This window comes from Cervus elaphus, chromosome 12, assembly GCF_910594005.1.
Source record: "Cervus elaphus chromosome 12, mCerEla1.1, whole genome shotgun sequence".
NCBI lineage: Eukaryota > Metazoa > Chordata > Mammalia > Artiodactyla > Cervidae > Cervus > Cervus elaphus.
The window spans coordinates 98,401,460-98,421,725 of NC_057826.1; the positions used below are offsets into that span (position 1 = coordinate 98,401,460).

The window sequence follows — 20,266 nt, forward strand, 5'->3', positions numbered from 1 at the left end:
CCTGCGTGACTGGTTCAGCAAGCTCCCCACTGGCACATAGGCTCCAGGCTGGCAAGGACCTTCTTCGGCTTGTTGCGCAGTGTATCCCCAGCGCTAGGCCCGAGAGACAGTTGCACAGCGGCAGCAGTGAAAAGAAATCACTGAAGGTATGTGGTACCTTGGAGCATGTCAGGTAACCAGGATTTATGGGAGACATTCCTCTAAGAAAAACTCACGGGTGTGTGAGGAATGTAGATGAGCACAATGAGTCTGGAAGGCAGTCGGGCAGCATCTAGCAAAATAAAAAATGAACATATTCCTTGACTAAGCAACTTCTAGGAATCTTAGAGAAACATGAGGTTACAGTTGGGTTCACTGCAGCACTGCTTAGAACAGCTAAGAATGGGAAACAACCAGAGAGCTGGTTAAGCTACAGTCTGCTTTCAGTTCTGTTGAAATGCTCTGCAGTTAATAAAAAATGCAGGCTGACGTGCCCTGGAATGGAAAGGTTATCTGATACACTGTCAAGTGAAAAGGGCGAGTTCTATTGGATGCCACAAGTTTGCAGAAACGTGAATATCTGTTACACTGTGATGGACGACGAAAAGTCTAAATGCTCAACAGTGCTGAACTCCTGCAAAGAGGGCATGGGACGCTTTCATTTTCTGCTCATTTCAAGTTGTTTGAAATGTTCCCAATTCTGGATGCCTTTGTAAAGTGTAGGATGGGTGTGTGGGGGTCACCTCGAGGGGGTGGACTGTCAGGAGCTCTGGGATTCAGCCATGATTCACCCCTCCTGGCTTTTCAAATATCTGATGTTGGACATGTCTGCCCCCAGCTACTGTAAGTGCAATTGCAGCTTCCCAAATTCATTAACGAAGAAAGGTGCTGCAACACAAAAATGCAGGCCCACTTGCATGAGGATGGTGGAAGAAAGATATTTGAAAAAGTGAGCGTCACACCCAGTGACTTCCTCCCACCCTAAAGAGAGCAGGAGCCTCCTGCAGAGCCTCCCGGTTAGTGCCTCCTGTTTGCTGAGGCTTCTGGGTCCCGGCAGCCACCAGGAATTCCTCAGATCTGGCTGCAGTTCCCACTGGGATCCTAGAGGGGCACCGTCTCCCACCAGGATGAGACTGGCACCTGGGGAGGGCGGCTCCTGCCTCCCTGCCCAAACCACTGCCTCAGCCTTGCGGGGCCCTCTGTCAGCCCAGGGGAAGTTAGGAGAGCATGGAAGATTGTCCCCTCTGCCTTCTGACTATAAAGAAAGAAGAATTATCGTTTTACATTTTGTTGCTGTTTTGGTTCTTTTATTCTAGAGTTGATTGATAGTGCAAAAGGGAAGAAAATTGTGAAGAGAATTTAACATCTAACCGTGAATTCAAATTGCTAACATAGAACTGCCCGGAGCAGTACCGCTCCCACCACGGGCCACACGGGCGCACCTGCCCAGCTCTGGAAAAGTGAGGATCTCCCAGCCCCCACACTGCAAAGGGCTTCCTGCCCTGGGGCCTGCGGCCAGCGCCAATGAGGACAGGACCCAGGGAAGCAAGAGAAGCCTTCACAGACCCTCCCCGACCCTGGGGAGTGGGGGAGACGGTCAAGGCAGGGGGTAGGAAGCCACATCTGGAAGCTGAGAGCTGTTCCCTGAACCCCTCAGGCCTCAGGAAGGCAGACAGGAGTGAACTGCTGTTCAAACTCTAGAACTGTGATGCTGATTTATTTAAAGCCACAAAGACAGGCTGAAACTCAAACCTAAAACACTAATTACTTTCTACTTGTGTTTGAATGAGGCAGCCGCCTCCACTAAGAGCCATGCCTCCAGGGTTGCTTGTCTGGATTGAAACACTAAACCCTGCACGGTAACAATGCCAGAGCCGCCTTACACCAGCCTCCGAGGGGCAGGAGCCCTTTGAGTCCTTGAGACATGGCCAGTCTGAGCTGAGATGTGCTGTAAATGTGCAGTACCGCTGGGGCTTTCCTGGTGGCTAAGTGGCAAAGGATCCACCTGCAGGTGCAGAGGACACAGGTTCAATCCCTGATATGCCTCGGAGCAAATAGGCCCACGTGCCACAACTCCTGAGGGTGTGCTCTAGAGCCCACTAGAGGTCAGCTACGAAGCTCTGCTCCTAGAGCGCACATGCCCTCGACCCCGTGCTCCACAGTAAGAGAAGCCCGCACACGGCAACTAGAGTAGCCCCTGCTTTCAGCAACTAGAGAGAGCCCACATGAAGACCCAGTGCAGCCAAGAATAGGCTCAATATAAAAAAAGAATGTAAGATAACTAAAAATACTGAATATACGTTAAAATGATAGTATCGATATTCTGGATACAATTGGGCTAAATATGTTAATGTCCCTGCTTTTAACAGTTCTCAGCTACTAGAAAACGCAGATCACACACATGATGTGGACAGGACTGCTCTAAGCCTGTGTCTGTACTGACAGTGCCAGGGGTGGCCCTGGATTCTGGTCAGATTTGGGTTGAGACCCAGGAATTAGTTTTAAGAAGTGCTCCATGTGTTCAAAACAGCATGGTATTGGCATAAAAATAGACATGTGATCAATGGAATAGAATAGAGAGCCCAGAAATAAACCCATGCATATATGGTCAATTTATGACAAAGGAACCAAAAATACCCAACAGGGAAAGGACAGTTTCTTAGATAAATGGTCACAGGAGAACTGGATACCTACATGCAAGAGAATGAACCTGGATCACTGTCTTACACTGTAGAAAACAAAGTAACTCAAGTGTTAGGTTAATGGGTGAGGCCGGAAGCCATCAGACTCCTAGAAGAGAACGTAAGCACCTTGACACCAATCCTGGTGATGGTTTTTTGAATCTGACACCAAAAGCAAAGGCAACAATAGCAAAAAATAGAGAAATGGGGCTATATTAGATTCTTCTGTACATCAAAGGAGACCAACAAAATGAAAAGAACCTACTGAATGGGAGAAGATGGTTATAAATCATGTCTTATCTAATAAGGGGTTAGTACCCATAATACTGGAGAAGGGAATGGCAACCCACTCGAGTATTCTTGCCTGGAGAATCCCATGGACAGAGGAGCCTGGCAGGCTGCAGTCCACGGGGTCGCAGAGTTGGACACGACTGAGGGACAGCACGAACATGAGCACCCATAATGCTCCCCTGGTGCTCAGACGGTGAGGCATCTGCCTGCAGTGCAGGAGACCCGGGCTCAAGCCCTGAGTCGGGGAAGTCTCCTGGAGGAGGAAATGGCAACCCACTCCACTGCTCTTGCCTGGAAAATCCAATGGCGAAGCCTGGTAGGCTACAGTCCATGGGGTCACAAAGAGTCAGACACGACTTCACTTTCACCCATAATACACAAAGAACACATACAACTCAACAGCAAAAATAAAAAAAAAAACACACCACCAGATTAAAAAGTGAGCAGAACCTGGGGTTTGAACGGAAGAGAAAATAAAATATAAGAAATAAGCGTAAGGTCTGAATGGGCATTTTCTCAAAGACATACAGATGGTGAATAGGCATGTGAAAAGATGCTCAACATCACTAATCATCAGGGAAGTGCAAATCGAAACCACAATGAGATACCACCTCACACTGGTCAGAATGGTTATTATTAAAAAAAATAGAAAGACAAGAAATAACAAGTTTTGGTAAGGATACAGAGAAAAGGGAAACCCTGTGTACTGTTGGTGGGAATGTAAACTGGTGCAGCCACTAAGGAACAGAATGAAAATTTCTCAAAAAATTAAAACTAACATGATCCAGCAATTCCACCTCTGGGTATGTACCCAAAGAAAATGAAATCACCATCTTGGAAAGACACCTGCACCCTCATGTCACCGCAGCATTATTTACAATAGCCAAGATATGAGCACAACCTAAGTGCCCATCAGTGGATAAACAGATAAGGATGTGGTACGTATCGAAAATGCAATATTACTTGGCCACAAAAAAGTGAAACTTTGCCATCTGCAGCAACATGGATGGACCTTGAGGGTATTATGCTACATAGAAATAAGACAGAGAAAGACTCATACTGTATGATCTCATGTGTATGTGGAATCTAAAAAACCAAAAACAAACAAAACCCCACAAGCTCACAGATTCAGAGAACAGACTGGTGGTTGCCAGAAGTGAGAGTTGGAGGTGGCGAAATGGGTGAAGGGGATTAAAGGGCACACACTGCCAGTTGTAAAATAAGTCCTGAAGGTGTAGTGTATAATACGGTGATTAAACTTATTATTACTGTATTGTGTATTTGAAAGTGGCCAAGAAAGATCTTAAAAGTTAGCATCATAAGAAATTTTTTGGTAACTATGGTGGCAGATGTTAACCAGACTTATTACGGTGATCATTTCACAGTATGTGCAAATACTGAATCATCACATTGTACACCAGAAACTAATATAATGTTATAAGTCCATCATACCTCAGTAGAAAATGAATGCCTCAGGTGATTTCTTCTTCTTGTGCAAATTTTGAAAACTGGGCTTTTTACCTGGGTCTACAGATGAATTTCATGTTGTCTTGAACTCTGAATTTTTATGCAAAGTTACATGCACAGTTCTACTGAAGACTATACAGCTTTACTCAGATTTTCCAAGGATGACTTCAAAAATGCTATAAGCCGTACACCTCAACCATTCATATCCTGTTCCTTGTAGTTTCTAATTCAAATCTGCTTGGCTTTCAGTTAAGAAAGAATTTATATGGTTTGTCTAGGTAATAAGTCTAAAAGAAGCACTTTCATAGGCTCCATGTAGATGAGAAGGTACAACGTAAACACTACATGTTCCATTTGCCCCTTGAGTGGCAGTGCGTTCACACAGAATTTTCTGGAATGCCCAGAACTGTGCCATCCTTGCCTTGTTTTCTGGCCCGCAGTATCAGTCAGTTCAGTTCAGTCGCTCAGTCGTGTCCGACTCTTTGCGACCCCATGAATCGCAGCACTCCAGCCCTCCCTGTCCATCGCCAACTCCCGAAGTTTACTCAAACTCATGCCCATCGAGTCGGTGATGCCATCCAGCCATCTCATCCTCTGTTGTCCCCTTCTCCTCCTGCCCCCGATCCCTCCCAGCATCAGGTCTTTTCCAATGAGTCAACTCTTCACTAAAGGTGAAGTGGCTAAAGGTGAGGGGCTAAAGTACTGGAGTTTCAGCTTCAGCATCAGTCCTTCCAATGAACACCCAGGACTGATCTCCTTTAGGATGGACTGGTTGGATCTCCTTGCAGTCCAAGGGACTCTCAAGAGTCTTCTCCAACACCACAGTTCAAAAGCATCAATTTGTCGGCGCTCAGCTTTCTTCACAGTCCAACTCTCACATCCATACATGACCACTGGAAAAACCATAGCCTTGACTAGACGGAACTTTGTTGGCAAAGTGATGTCTCTGCTTTTTAATATGCTGTCTAGGTTGGTCATCACTTTCCTTCCAAGGAGTAAGCGTCTTTTAATTTCATGGCTGCAGTCACCATCTGCAGTGATTTTGGAGCCCCCCCAAAATAAAGTCTGACACTGTTTCCACTGTCTCCCCATCTATTTCCCATGAGGTGATGGGACCGGATGCCATGATCTTAGTTTTCTGAATGTTAAGCTTTAAGCCAGCTTTTTGACTCTCCTCTTTCACTTTCACCAAGAGGCTTTTTAGTTCCTCTTCACTTTCTGCCATAAGGGTGGTGTCATCTGCATATCTGAGGTTATTGATATTTCTCCCGGCAGTCTTAATTCCAGCTTGTGCTTCGTCCAGCCCAGCGTTTCTCATGATGTACTCTGCATATAAAGTTAAATAAGCAGGATGACAATATACAACCTTGACACACTCCTTTTCCTATTTTGAACCAGTCTGTTGTTCAATGTCCAGTTCTAACTGTTGCTTCCTGACCTGCATACAGGTTTCTCAAGAGGCAGGTCAAGTGGTCTGGTATTCCCATCTCTTTCAGAATTTTCCACAGTTTATTGTGATCCACACAGTCAAAGGCTTTGGCATAGTCAATAAAGCAGAAGTAGATGTTTTTCTGGAACTCTTTTTTGATGATCCAGCGGATATTGGCAATTTGATCTCTGGTTCCTCTGCCTTTTTTAAAACCAACTTGAACATCTGGAAGTAAGCCCTCACAATTATGAACCTTTATTGCTGGCTCCCGCTAGTACCACCAAAACCCACGTGTCCCAGCACACTACAGGTTCCACTTACAGGTCTTCCCACCCTCTCACCCCTAAAAGGTTATTTTTGGTCATGAAAGGTCTTCTGAATCTTACTCTAGCCACAGGTGCTTTTTATCTGTTTTAAGGGAAGCACAGAGTTGTTGGCAGAGGCATATCCTCAGGGGACTTGAGGGGCAGACTCGTGGTGGAAGTTTGCAGGTGACAAGCAAAGCCAGGCGGGTAGCCTGGCAGGAGACGGCCTTGCAGGCTGTGCGGTGAGGCTGTCCGTGGCTGGGGACCTGGAAGCAGGGCTGCTTTCCCCTCAGGTCACGACCAGCAGCGGTGCTGCCACCACAGCCGGGGGACGGGCGGGGCCGGCACTAGCCAGGACGCCTTCCAGAGGAGCGCCCATCAGACCCAGCCTCAGGCCTGGAGTTGCTTGGTAATTGGGAGAATTGTCTCCTTCTGGGGTTCCTCTGCCTCACCTTCCATTTACTGGTTAACCCCCAGCCAGGCTTCTGTCTCCACTGGCAACTGTCCCGAGGTCACCGGGGCTCTGGGTGTTGCAGTCTGTCCCGCTCTGACCTGAAGCACCTTCTCCACCTCCCCTCAAACCTGGCTTCCATCCCACTTCACCGGCTGTGCCTGGCATCTGCCCTGGCTCCCTGTCCTCTGCACCTCTGCCTGCTGAGAGTATCTGGGACTTGGGCCTGGACTCTGTTTTATAGCTCACCCTTTCTTGCTTCTCTCCATTCCCATTTATTTTCCTAAAACCTACCTACGTGCTAAAAACTCCTGACTCATGTGCATCTTCAATTCAGCAGGTGCGAAGGAGAACTGGGCGGTCTGCCGCATCCGCGCCTCTGCCCCGTGAGGTGTTCAGCAGCACCTCTTGCCCAGTGGCCGACACCAGTCTCGAGTCAGCCCTGACCCCCCTTTCCTTCATCCTGCGTGTCTGTTCGGCAGCAGACCCCGCACATGGGGGCCGTGCCTGCCACCACCACCAGCTCCAAGCTGCCGCTCTTTCGCATCTCAGCCACCACCGGAGCCTCCTACTTGGTTTATCTGCTTCACCTTTGTACCCCGCAGTCAAGTTTCCACAGAGCGGCCAGAGGAATTTTCTAATATGACAAATCAGATCATATTATTACACTGCATTTAGAATCAAGTCCATGATCTTACTTTGACTAAAGCCCTGCTTGACCCAGGCTTTGGTATCACCTTCCCCCTTGGACCCTGGAATCCTATCCATTCTCAGCCCACACCAAGCTTTTTTTCCCAGAACAGAACTCTGTGTGGTCAGTCCCCTCTCCTTGGGATGAACTTCCTCCACTACGCTATGTTTCCTCGTTGTCTCAGCTTAAATGTCACCTCCTCAGAGAAGCCCACCCTGACCACCCATCTAAACAAACGTCCCAGAGTTACATCATCCCCAGCATCTTGTCATTTCCCCCATTACTTATTGCAATCTATATATATATTTTTGAAAGAAGATCTCTGTAGCGACTATGATCCTATATATTTCCTTCATGGTAGATTGCCAGGAGAAATATCAATAACCTCAGATATGCAGATGACACCACCCTTATGGTAGAAAGTGAAGAGGAACTAAAGAGCCTCTTGATGAAGGTGAAAAGGAGAGTGAAAAAGCTGGCTTAAAACTCAACTTTCAAAAAACGAAGATCAGGGCATCCAGTCCCATCACTTCATGGCAAATAGATGGGGAAACAGTGGAAACAGTGAGAGACTTCATTTTCTTGGTCTCCAAAATCACTACGGATGGTGACTGCAGCCATGGAATTAAAAGATGCTTGCTCCTTGGAAGAAAAGCTGTGACCAACCTAGACAGCTTATTGAAAAGCAAAGACATCACTTTGTTGACAAATACCCGTCTAGTCCAAGCTATGGTTTTTCCAGTAGTTGTGTACAGATGTGAGAGTTAGATCATAGGGAAAGCTGAGCACTGAAGAATTGATGCTTTTGAACTGTGATGTTGGAGAAGACTCTTGACAGTCCCTTGGACTGAGATCAAACCAGTCCATCCTAAAGGAGATCAGTCCTGGGTGTTCACTGGAAGGACTGATGTTGAAGCTGAAACTCCAATACTTTGGCCACCTGATGTGAAGAAATGACTCACTGGAAAAGACCCTGATGCTGGGAAAGACTGAAGGTGGGAGGAGAAGGGGGCGACAGAGGATGAGATGGTTGGATGGCATCACTGACTCAATGGACATGAGTTTGAGCAAACTCCGGGAGATGGTGAAGGACAGGGAAGCCTGCCATGCTGCAGTCCATGGGGTTGCAAAGAGTCAGACACCACCGAGTGACTGAACAACAACAAAATGTCTATAGAGTCTAAACTACTCATCTTTTTAAAGAAAATCTAGCCAGCAGTAGTAGCTATCCTAACTCCTTTACAAGCATAAAGTTATTGAATTCTCACCACAGACCTTGGAGGTCAGTCCTGTTATTACTCTAGTTTTCTAGATGAGGCACTTGAAGTGCAGTTGAAGAGATTTGCCAGTGACGCCTATGGAGCTGGGATGCACTTGGGCCCTGTCTGTGAGTCCGCATGTCGCTGCAGTGTGCCGAGTCACAGAGAGCAGACAGTGGAACAGGAGTCTGGTGAAAAGCCCAGGCCTGCGGAGCTAAGGAGGGGGTGTCCCGGATAAGGATGCTCTGCAGGTGTTGAGTTGGTGTGGGTCTGCCTAGAATAGCAGCAAGAGGGCGGCCCAGACCACGTTTCCTGCAGATCTTGCCGCTGCATTGCCTGTGCTACAGGGTTCTTTGATGTCCCCATCACTGCCTTTATGAGATCAGAGGGGAAGGCCCTCTCTCAGCTTTTGGAACATGGGGGAATGACAGAAAGATGAAGAAACCTCACTGACCCGCCTCAACCCCCGGGATGAGAACTGATCTTTCCCTTGGCCTTGTGAGGCCAGCTCTGGAGCTCAGCCATTTATTTACAAGGTAATGAACTTATAGGCACGCTGTGTGTTCCATTAACATCCTGTAGACCCCTGTGCATTTATGGAATTCTAAGCACAACCTCTACTGCCTGATGGCTATTACAAATAAGCCACATAGGAAGAACCAGCAAGTGCAAGTTTAAAACAGCAACTTTAAAAATAATGGTCCCACTAATGAAATGGTGATGATCCTGCAGCCTCAGCGGGGCTCCCTCTTTAAAAGGACTTCAGTCAGTTCCCTCTTCATTTCAATCCAGTATGTGAGTGCTCAGGAGCAGTATTAATTCATAGCCGCTGGAACAGGGGTCAATGGGTACCATCAAGTCTGGAAGATTTCTAGAGCTGGGCAGATATTTTTTGGAACTCAGACGTGGATCTGAACTCCAGGAGGCTCCCTGTGGTTTGCCCTAAGGCTCTCTGACAACCACAGGGTCCGTGGGCACTGATGGTGATGAGTGGTCTGTACCATCAGGGGCACAGAGAAGAGGTGCCTGAGGAACCTTCAGGAAGATGAGTGTCCAACTGGAGGGATAAGAAGGAAGGGTTCACAGCTTGAGAGAGACGGGGTGGGGTGGGGGTATAAAGCAAAGGGCATGCTCATGGAAAGATGAACCATCTGGATGAATCTGGACCACAGATAATGTGTAGGGAAACATTTGAAATACAGGCTAAGAAGTTAAGTTAGGGACCTACACATGATGATGAAGGTCACACCATGGAAGATCTATCTGCAGAGCCACCTGATCAGAAGTATGATTTAAGGTGTTTTTTTGCGGGGGAACACAGGATGGGACTAATGGCAGAATGACCCATTGAGATGCTACTCTGGAGGGGTTGAGGGCTAAATTCAGAAGGCAATGCAAACTGCATGGGACAGATGGGGTTTTAAGGGGTAAAAAAATACTATCTGCTGACAAGAGGCAGACTTCGAAGTTTTTACATATAAATAGGAATTCTGAAAAAGAGGCCAATTTCAAAGGGCAGGTGGAAACAAGATGATAATTTCTGTTTTGGACATGCTGTGTTTTAAGGCTGGAGTCTCTTCAGGGGAGATGTCCAGTGGGCAGAGAGAAATGAGGCTGGGATGGTTTAGGGATCACTTAGACAGGACAGAGTCACCAGCCATACAGCTGGTGAGTCAGCCATGATGCCGGCACCCCTTGCCCTGCCGCCGTCCCCGCCGCTGACTCTCCTGCAGGGATTGGAGGCGGGAAGGAGAAAGTGAACGTGTGGTCGCTCAGTCAGTTCTGAATCTTTATGATCCTATGGACTCTAGCCTGCCAGGCAAGAATACTGGAGTGGATTGCTGTGCCTTCCTCCAGGGAACCTTCCTGACCGAGGGGCTGAACACGGGTCTCCTGCATTGCAGGTGGGCTCTGTACTGTCTGAGCTACCAGGGAATTGAGGGAAGGAGAGGCAGGCTTATAAGAAACAGAGCAATGATGTATTCAAAGAATCCGCCTGCAATGCAGGAGGCCCCAGTTCGATTCTTGGGTTGGGAAGACCCGCTGGAGAAGGGATAGGCTGCCCAGTATTCTTGGGCTTCCCTTGTGGCTCAGCTGGTAAAGAATCCGCCTGCAATGTGGGAGACCTGGGTTCGATCCCTGGGTTGGGAAGATCCCCTGGAGAAGGGAAAGGCTCAGTTCAGTTCAGTTCAGTTGCTCAGTCGTGTCTCTTTGCAACCCCATGGACTGCAGCACGCCAGGCCTCCCTGTCCTTCACCAACTCCCGGAGTTTACCCAAAATCATGTCCATTGAGTTGGTGATGACATTCAACCATCTCATCCTCTGTTGTACCCTTTTCCTCCCACCTTCAATCTTTCCCAGCATCAGGGTCTTTTCCAGTGAGTCAGTTCTTCGCATCAGGTGGCCAAAGTACTGGAGTTTCAGCTTCAGCATCAGTCCTTCCAATGAACACGCAGGACTGATCTCCTCTAGGATGGACTGGTTGGATCTCCTTGCAGTCCAAGGGACTCTCAAGAGTCTTCTCCAACACCACAGTTCAAAAGCATCAATTCGTCAGCACTCAGCTTTCTTCACAGTCCAGCTCTCACATCCATACATGACCACTGGAAAAACCATAGCCTTGACCAGATGGACCTTTGTTGGCAAAGTAATGTCTCTGCTTTTTAATATGCTATCTAGGTTGGTCATCACTTTCCTTCCAAGGAGTGAGCGTCTTTTAATTTCATGGCTGCAGTCACCATCTGCAGTGATTTTGGAGCCCAAAAAAATAAAGTCTGACACTGTTTCCACTGTCTCCCCATCTATTTCCCATGAGGTGATGGGACTGGATGCCATAATCTTAGTTTTAAGCCAACTTTTTCGCTCTCCTCTTTCACTTTCATCAAGAGGCTCTTTAGTTCTTCTTTGCTTTCTGCCATAAGGGTGGTGTCATCTGCATATCTGAGGTTATTGATATTTCTCAGTATTCTGGCCTGAAGAATTCCATGTACTGTATAGTCCATGGGGTCACAAAGAGTTGGACATGATTGAGCGGCTCTCACTTTCAGGGCACACAAGAATCAAGAAATAAATTTTATAGACAGGGAAGAGGCCCACGAGCAGGCTCGGCTCACACTCAATGGGTAAGCACCCCCCGGCCAGCACATGGAGTCCAGCGGAGAAAGCAGTGGCGTGTGATTTCCTCGCGGCCTGGCTGTGTGACCTTGAGTGACCACTCAGCCTTGCTGTCCAGTCTCCCCGCCGCTGCCTCCTCCGCCTCCTCCTTGCTGCCTCCTAAGCATGATGGAGAAACAGTCTGCTCCTCTCAGCTGTGCCTGGGTCCTCAAGGTAGGCTACGCAAACACCACAGAAGTACAAGAAGACTCCTTTCTGAAAATGCCCTCTCCTGAGCTGCATTGTCATAGCTTACTTCTCTGGTGGGAAGGCTGTTCAGTTAGATTTTACTAGGAATGTGAGCAAGAGAGGGGTCTGGGGTGGAGAAGGGCTTTGCAGCACACAGCCTGTGCAGACAGTGAAGACAAGGTGGCCCGATAAGAAAACTCCTCACGTGCAAGACAGGAAACCTGGTTATCCAGATGGGGTCTTATGGCAAGCCCGGAGCCATGATCCCACAGTAAATACTCATGGAAGTGGAGGGAGTGAAATCAGCTCAGATGGAAGTTAGGCGGTAAATGTGTGATTGCATGGAGGCCTGGTTTTGTTCCAGACAGAAGAGGGTTGGGTGCAGGGCCGCAGCCGCTGGGGCAGGACAGGAGCCAGGTAGCGACTGGAGCGTTGCAAGGCCCTTCCCGGGGCTCCCGCCAGAAAAGCCTGCGCCTAGCCTCCGCCTCAGGTGCGCCAGTGGTAAAGAACCCACCTACCAACACAGGAGATGCAAGAGATGCAGGTTCGATCCCTGGGTCAGGAAGATCCCCTGGAGGAGGGCATGGTAACCCCTCCAGTCTTCTTGCCTGGAGAGTCACAGACAGAGAAGCCTGGCGGGCTACAGTCCACGGGGGTCACAAGAGTTGGACACGAACAGTAACTCAGCACACACAGCTTCTGCCCGCCCCTCTACCCAGCCCCTCTCTTCAGTCCTGTTCCTGGGGCCCACAACTTCGGTGTTTGGAAGCATCATTTTCCAAAGAAGGAATAGGTCTGAAAATCCTGGGAGGAAACCCTCGACTGACTCAGCCACTAGCTTGGCGGTGATTTAACACCTTCAAGGAAGGTGGTAGTTTCCACTTGACTTTTAAAAAGAAAAACACCCCAAACCTCAGTGCTTGGGCATCTGTGTTATACACCCTCATGAAATAACGATTCCCATTTCTAAGCTATGTATACAGTATAATTATGTTATTTTCCTTTTTCCTGTAGCCCTGTGGGTTCTTTCTTGGCTCCACATATCTGGGGCTTGATTAGAAATCCATGCTAACCAACTCAAGACTGGCTATTGGAAATCCATTGTGACTGACAGAACAAATGAAATCTCTTTATGTTTAGTCAGCAGAATCTGCAACCTGCATGTGCCAGCGAGGGCCTCTGAGGTTCGGGATCTTTGAAAAAGGCAGGGGTTTAGCTTACAGACACAATATCCAAATGGCTCCCAGTTGGAAGCAAGGGGTGGTTTGCGTCCCTGGTTTCTGGTGCAATCACGTCATCAGGATTAGGTGAGGGCGTTTTTCCACACAGCTTCTCTCTTACCTCCTCAAGCGAAGTGATTACCAATTAACCACAAGGCCAGAAGCGCTGGCAGCATAAAAACTGAGCTATTACAGCTTGGAAGGAAAGACCAAAAGTGGCAGTGAGTCAGTCAGGAGGGTGGTGAGGTTCCCTACCAGGCAGCGTTCGGCCCACCCTCAGCCAGAGGCTACACCACAGTATCAAGAGCCCCGCTGGACCACGACAGCAGCCTGAGTGCACTGTAGCCTTCCCCTCCATTCCAAACCCTCCCAAGTGATGGCAAATGTATTTTTTAAAAAAAATTCTAAAGAATGATAGAAACTAAGGAGCGTTCTTTGCCTGTCAGAAACCGTGAGCAATCATAAAAAAGGAAAGGCAGGTTTTATTCTTGAAAAAGGAAACCACAACTCAAAATGCACACAGAAGCAAGCTGCTACAAAGGGAAGAAGGGGACTCAGGGGTGCTCCAGCCATCAGAACGGGAGGGGACCAGACACCTGGATCAGACACTCAGCCTGGAGACCTGCCGTCAGCAGGGAGGGACAGAAAGCGCGCAAGGTGAGCTTACGAGCCGGAGCCAAGTCACCAAGCTCAACTGTAAAGCTCACCTGTGAGGAAAGAGTCAATACAGTAGACAAGATATTGAGTATAAGTGTCCTCAGAGAGACGCAAGAAGATATCATATCATTACAAGAGAGATGATAGATTTAATCAACCGAATAAACTCAACACATCAGTCAAACACCATGGTGGCTCTAGCTAAGGATTACATTTGTTGTTCAGTCACTCAGTCATGTCTGACTCTTGCAACCCCGTGGACTGTAGCCCACCAGGCTCCTCTGTCCATGGGGATTCTTCAGGCAAGAATACTGGAGTGGGTTGGAAACTGGACCTTAACAACCTCCTCAGAACCACACTATTTCATAGGGCAGCCACAGCCACGTGAGCTACTGAATGCTGGACGTGTTGGCTCGTTTGAATCTGATGTGCAATAAGTATAAACGTACTAAATTCACAGTAGACTTTGAAAATTTAGTAAAAAAAAAATTTAGAAGAAAATTTAATAAAAAAGAATTAGAAAAATTAGAAGAAAGAATATCTTTTAGAGACATGGATTTACATTTTGAAATATTTTGGATGCACTGAGTGAAATAAAATACGTTATTAAAGTGGACTATATGTGTTTCTTTTTTTTAAAACATGGATCCTAGCACATTTAACATTAAACTGTGATTTGCATTACTTTTCTGCTGGATATCCTTGCTCTAGAACTGAGTGTAAAAGGGTGGGCAGAGGATAAAAAGTCCGGATATGGAAGACAGATCTAGAGATAAAGGACAGGGAGAAACAGCCACAATAGAGGTAAACGTCCGGAGGTAAATAAACAGAGGCCGTCTGAGTGCAAAGACAGAGATGGTGAGGCAGGCATTCTCATTGAAGCTGGAAACAAGGTAAGGATGCCTGTTTGTTTTTTTTTCTCTTTAATCAACTTCATTATCTTTATATTTGAGGAATATGCTATATGTATAAAGCAGCCAAAGAAACTGTTAAAAATTCCCGAAACAGCCAACAGAATTTACCTGCAATATTCCATCCCAGTGATACCAAAGACACCTGTTTGGATTGTCAGCTTTTAACACAGTCCTGAGGTTCTAGCCAATGCCACACCGCAACAGAAAGGCAAAGGAGCAGAACTTTTTCTCTCTGCAGGCGGGATGACCATATATACTTTCCTCTTGCACTCACCTTTCTGGCCTGCAGGCCTGCACAAGAAGGCGGTACGGGGCCTCCTCTCTCCCAGGCACCTGTGATACTCCCGGCGAGGGGCGTCAGCAGCTCGGAGAACTAACCCCAGCCATCACCCCTGGCCTACACCGTCACCCCTGCATACCCCATCACCCCTGGCCTACACCGTCATCCCTGCCTACACCGTCACCCCTGGCCTACACCGTCACCCCTGCATACATCGTCACCCCTGGAAGAAACCACCCTTCTGGGCGGCGGGCTGGGCGCTTACCGACGGATGGCATTCGCGAACTCCGCAGCCAGCTCGCTGTCGCCGCACGCCGTCCGCAGTTCGGCCAGGGATAGGGCGGGGGAGGCGGCGTCCGGACACTCCTGAGGATGCAAAGCACCGGGTCAGGCCTGCGGCTGAGCCGAGGGCGCCGATGGCAGAGCGGGAGGTGAGCAGAGTGCAGGGCGGCCCTGGCCAGGTGCCCGCAGCGCACCCAGGCTGCCCCACGTCCAGAGCACTCACGGGGCGCCCAGGTCACACACACGAGTTCCCTCGTCTGACCACTGTGATGGCCCTCTGCAGTGGACACTGTCAGTATCCCCTCCTGGCCAAGGAGGAAACCAAGGCACAGGGAAGTGATGCTGTCCTGAGTTACTGCAAGGTCTTGGCAGAACCGAGATGCCCACTCAGGTCAGCGCTCCTGTCCCTCAGGAAAGACATGTGGGAAACACACATGCTTATGTGGTCCCTCCCCCCATCCCACACCCTCCGGGAAGAAAACCAATCTTCTCTGGATTCAGGGGCTTTACTGGGTTCAGGTAATCTAGAAAACCCAGGGAAAGGGGAAGAAAATGGAAGTACATCTTGGCATCAGACAGGAACTTTGACATCACTAAACCAACTTCTCCCGTTTTACAGATGAGGACACATAAGAGCCTTCAGAGAAGGCCTAAATCTGGCATGGAGCACAGTCCATTCATAACACCACAGCTGGACCCATTTGAGCGGCTCGCTGTCTGCATACAGACGGAGGGCAGCTGCTCTGCTGTGGAATAAGCAGAGGGGGACAGCGCTCATCTGATAATTTGCTCAGCAGACATTCCCTGAGGATTTACTACAACCCAGGCTCCAGAAGAAAAAGCTTGTGACCTGTTACTCGAGACAGAATGTAGACAGAAGGCTGCATCTCAATGGGTGAGCGCTCCAAGGAGTCAAGGAGTCAGGGCCAGAGTCCAGATGACGGGAGGCACCGGGGTGCCTCTGCCGCCCGCACAGACGCGGCACACCGCCCGGGGCTCTGGAGGACAGCACCGCGTCTGAGCCCTCCTCCCGCCCCCAGCTCTGCTCCCTTCCCTCCGCTCCACCTGGTGTCTCGCAGCCCTGAGCCGCCTCTGACCAGCTCGGCAATCGCTCCAGAGTCCAACACCCTCTGTGAGGACATCGACTCCCCCGCGGGGTTGACGTGTCTCCTTAAAGACAGGGCCAGCTTTGTTTCACTCAGCGCCGCTCACCGAAAATACCTAGTAATCTCTGCAGCATACAGACAAGAACTGAAAAAACCTAATGTGATTTGGTCAAGATGTGGGACCCAGCCTGTTGGCTGAAGGGAAGTTTTAAACCAAGCATGATACCCAACCACCTCCCTAACTCGAAGCAAGAATAGATGTTCTAGACTCCAGTCTGACTGGCCACCTGTTTTTATAAATGCCCACAGGGTAAGAATTGTGTTTCTATTTTTAAAATCAAGGGCAAGAAATCAAAGGACTATTTTATGATATGTAGGAGTCATATGAAATTCAAATTTCAATGTCTATAAATAAAGCATTGTTAACCTAGCCATGTGCCTCTGTGTCATGTTGTCACTTCCTTCGCAGTAAGGAAGAGACAATTTTGCAATGGCAGAGTTACATAGGTGTAACAGAGTCTGTATGACCCCAAAATCCTAAAATATTGACTATCTGGCTCCAGCCTCTGCTCCAGACTGCTTGCCTCATCTACCAACAGATAAGACCAAATGAATAGCCCAGAAGGGAGATATTATTCATAGAGTAAATGGATCTAATTTTTGAAAGACAAAATAATCAGCTTATTCTAATTTCATTACCTGAACAACACAGGGTACTTTTATAAAAGCTCTGTTCTCTAATGTAAAAAAATAAAAATAAATCATCTGGTCTCCGTCAAAGAGATTTCTGTTTTTTGGAGCCATTCCACAAAATACAGTGTTCCCCCAGTCAAAATAAATACTAAGAACTAGGGGAAAATGCTCAGCTCATGGGCCTCCTAAGAGCTTGGTAAGTCCACTTCCAGCCCACCCTAAGAGTACCCACGCAAACACAGGAGCTCTGCCCCACAGTGACGGCTCACAAACTCAAAGGCTGTGCACGGGTTCTGAAGCCGTTGCCACGGGACAGACAAGCCACGTCTGGGAGCCCGGATCCTCCCGGGTGAAGAAGCAGTGCTGCCCGCCCCGTGGTCAGACCCCTCAGGCACCAGCATGTGGTCTCAGGGCGCACCCACATGGTGACCTTTCCCAAGCTCAGACTGTGTCACGTCACTCCCTGCAAAAGCCCCTCTGTGAACCTTCCCCGTGCCCAGGACAGGTAGCTGGTGGGTCTCTCCAGCCAAGACACTGACCCCTCCTCCCCCTGGGCTTGGCCTGTGCTGCTCCATCGGCCCAGGGCAGACTTCCGGTCCTTCCTGGCCTCTTCATCGGGCTTGCACCCACTCTCCACTGGGTCTGCGTTCAGGAAACCTGCGCCTAACCTCCAAATCTGGATCGTGGGTCTGGCCTGTGGCCTCCCCTTGCACCGGACGTCCATCTTTGCACTCTGGATGTGCACTCTGGATGTCCTGTGGGATCATCTATTTGCCCATCGGTGTCCCCCACTGGAAGCTAAACTCCTGGAACTGCCTCCAGCATCTTGCCTGGACCAGATCACACCCATCACAGGAATGGATGACTGAGGAGCAGCAGGGCCTTGGGAGAGCAGCCTCGCTGGGCGCTGGAGCCCCAGCTCCCTGGGCAGCCTTGTAGGTGAGAGTGGGCAGAGGGCGGCTCTGGCCTCTGGAGCAGGCAGCATAGCTCTTAGCTGTTTAGGGGAACCATTCCCTGCCACAGAGCATCAGCAAGGGGCTTTCTTCTCAGGGACACTCCTCTGGTGAAGACACCTCCGCACCTGGGCCATGAGGGGCCACTCACTAGACCAGCAAGTCACTGCATGCCCACAGTCCTGGGCCACAGATAAACGGGTCAGGAGAAGCTGGCATTCATCAGGAACAGAAAATCGCATGCACAGAATTATAGCACCCTGCGATGAGGGATATTTTTCTTTAGGGTCTAGACTATTTTTTTTCTCCAATGCAGTATTTGGAATTATTCTGCAATAAAGGATGACGGAATAAGCTTGAATTCTAGAAAAAAAGACTTGAGGGTTAATGAAAGTGTGAGTTTGCAAGATGACGCCACTGCCAGCCCACACTCTGTGCTCCTTGGGGTAACTCAGGGCTCACCTTCCTCCTCCTCTGCCTCAGGCCACCTCCTGCCTTCCACCTTAAGGAAGTTGAGGAGAGGAGGAGGACCAGAGCCAGCCAGACTGGGGTTAAATCCTGATTCTGCCATTTACCAGCTGTGAGACACCCCGCCCCCCATTCTTTTAAACCTCTTTTTTCTCACGTAAATGGGGTAACTCTTAGGGGAGATGACAGTGTGGTGATCAGTACCACAGGGTCAACACCGATGATCACATGGGCCGGGGGAGGAGGCGGGGTGAGTACCCGCGTCCTGGGCCACTGCACGGGCCACTCCCTGGAGGAGACCACGATCTATGAGATGCTCTACCTGCTACAAAAAGTGAGGTTTGAAAAAGTGTGGACTTGGTTTCTTTGCACTCAAAATGTCACTGTCTTTCAGATCTCTAGAATGGCTGCAGTTGCTCTGCAAATAAGGAAGCTGAGGGCACTGAGAGTGAGGCTCTTCTGTGGGAGGGAAGGCTGAGCCCGGTCCCCGCCCCTACCTTGCCGGCCTCAGGCTCTGAGTGAGGGGAGGCTGAGCTGGCCCGCCCCTACCTTGCCGGCCTCAGGCTCTGAGCGAGGGAAGGCTGAGCTGGCCCGCCCCTACCTTGCCGGCCTCAGGCTCTGAGCGAGGGGAGGCTGAGCTGGCCCGCCCCTACCTTGCCGGCCTCAGGCTCTGAGCGAGGGGAGGCTGAGCTGGCCCGCCCCTACCTTGCCGGCCTCAGGCTCTGAGCGAGGGGAGGCTGAGCTGGCCCGCCCCTACCTTGCCGGCCTCAGGCTCTGAGCGAGGGGAGGCTGAGCTGGCCCGCCCCTACCTTGCCGGCCTCAGGCTCTGCGGGAGGGAAGGCTGAGCTGGCCCGCCCCTACCTTGCCGGCCTCAGGCTCTGAGTGAGGGAAGGCTGAGCTGGCCCGCCCCTACCTTGCCGGCCTCAGGCTCTGAGCGAGGGGAGGCTGAGCTGGCCCGCCCCTACCTTGCCGGCCTCAGGCTCTGAGTGAGGGAAGGCTGAGCTGGCCCGCCCCTACCTTGCCGGCCTCAGGCTCTGAGCGAGGGGAGGCTGAGCTGGCCCGCCCCTACCTTGCCGGCCTCAGGCTCTGCGGGAGGGAAGGCTGAGCTGCCCGCCCCTACCTTGCTGGCCTCAGGCTCTGAGCGAGGGAAGGCTGAGCTGGCCCGCCCCTACCTTGCTGGCTGTGTCCTTGCCGCCGCTGCTGGTGGAGCTGAGGGACCGTGTGCGCTGCTCCTTCTGCTCCTCCACCTCAGACTTCAGGTGCTCGATGTGGACCAGGTAGGCCTGTTCCTGGGCTTCTCGCGTGCTCAGCTTCAGCTCCAGGGCCTTCTTCTCCTTCTCCAGGAGGTAGAGCTGGGCCTTCAGCTCGGCCATCTCCTCCTGCAGGGCGCAGAGTGTACGAGGGGCTGGTGGGTGACAACAGGGCCCCCGACCGCCCCGAGAGGCCCCGCAGAGGTGTCACTTGGCAGCTGCTGGGGGGAGACTAGACGGCTGTCCCACAGGCCCGCAGTACTGACTGTGGCACCACACCACGGGCTTGCCACTGTGCCCCAGAACCGAGATCAGTGGGTAGAAGGGACAGGCCTGCAGGCTTTGGCACAATAAGGAACATCTTTCTAACAACCAGGATATTCCACCTCCACTTCCCCAGTGGTCATACTCGCCTTGCTGGAGACCAGTTTTCTGGCAGGCAGAGGCTAACCCGCGTCAAAGAGGTTGAAGCATCTGACTAGGTCCCTTCTAAATTCTGTTTCCTTTCCCATTTTCATGACATTAATCCATGGATATCATCGCCCTC

General features: G+C 50.0%; 1 protein-coding gene across 6 annotated transcripts in view; it reads right to left on the reverse strand.

The window, feature by feature from the left end:
- MCC (MCC regulator of WNT signaling pathway) overlaps positions 1 to 20,266 on the reverse strand; it is a 488,910-nt gene that overhangs the window by 4,712 nt on the left and 463,932 nt on the right. For all 6 annotated transcript variants that reach the window (XM_043920198.1, XM_043920202.1, XM_043920204.1 and 3 more), the window contains 2 exons: positions 19,642 to 19,848; positions 15,233 to 15,333 (listed from right to left, as the gene is read on the reverse strand). In XM_043920198.1, coding sequence (XP_043776133.1) covers positions 15,233 to 15,333; positions 19,642 to 19,848 — 308 coding nt within the window. The remainder of the gene's footprint in view (positions 1 to 15,232; positions 15,334 to 19,641; positions 19,849 to 20,266) is intronic.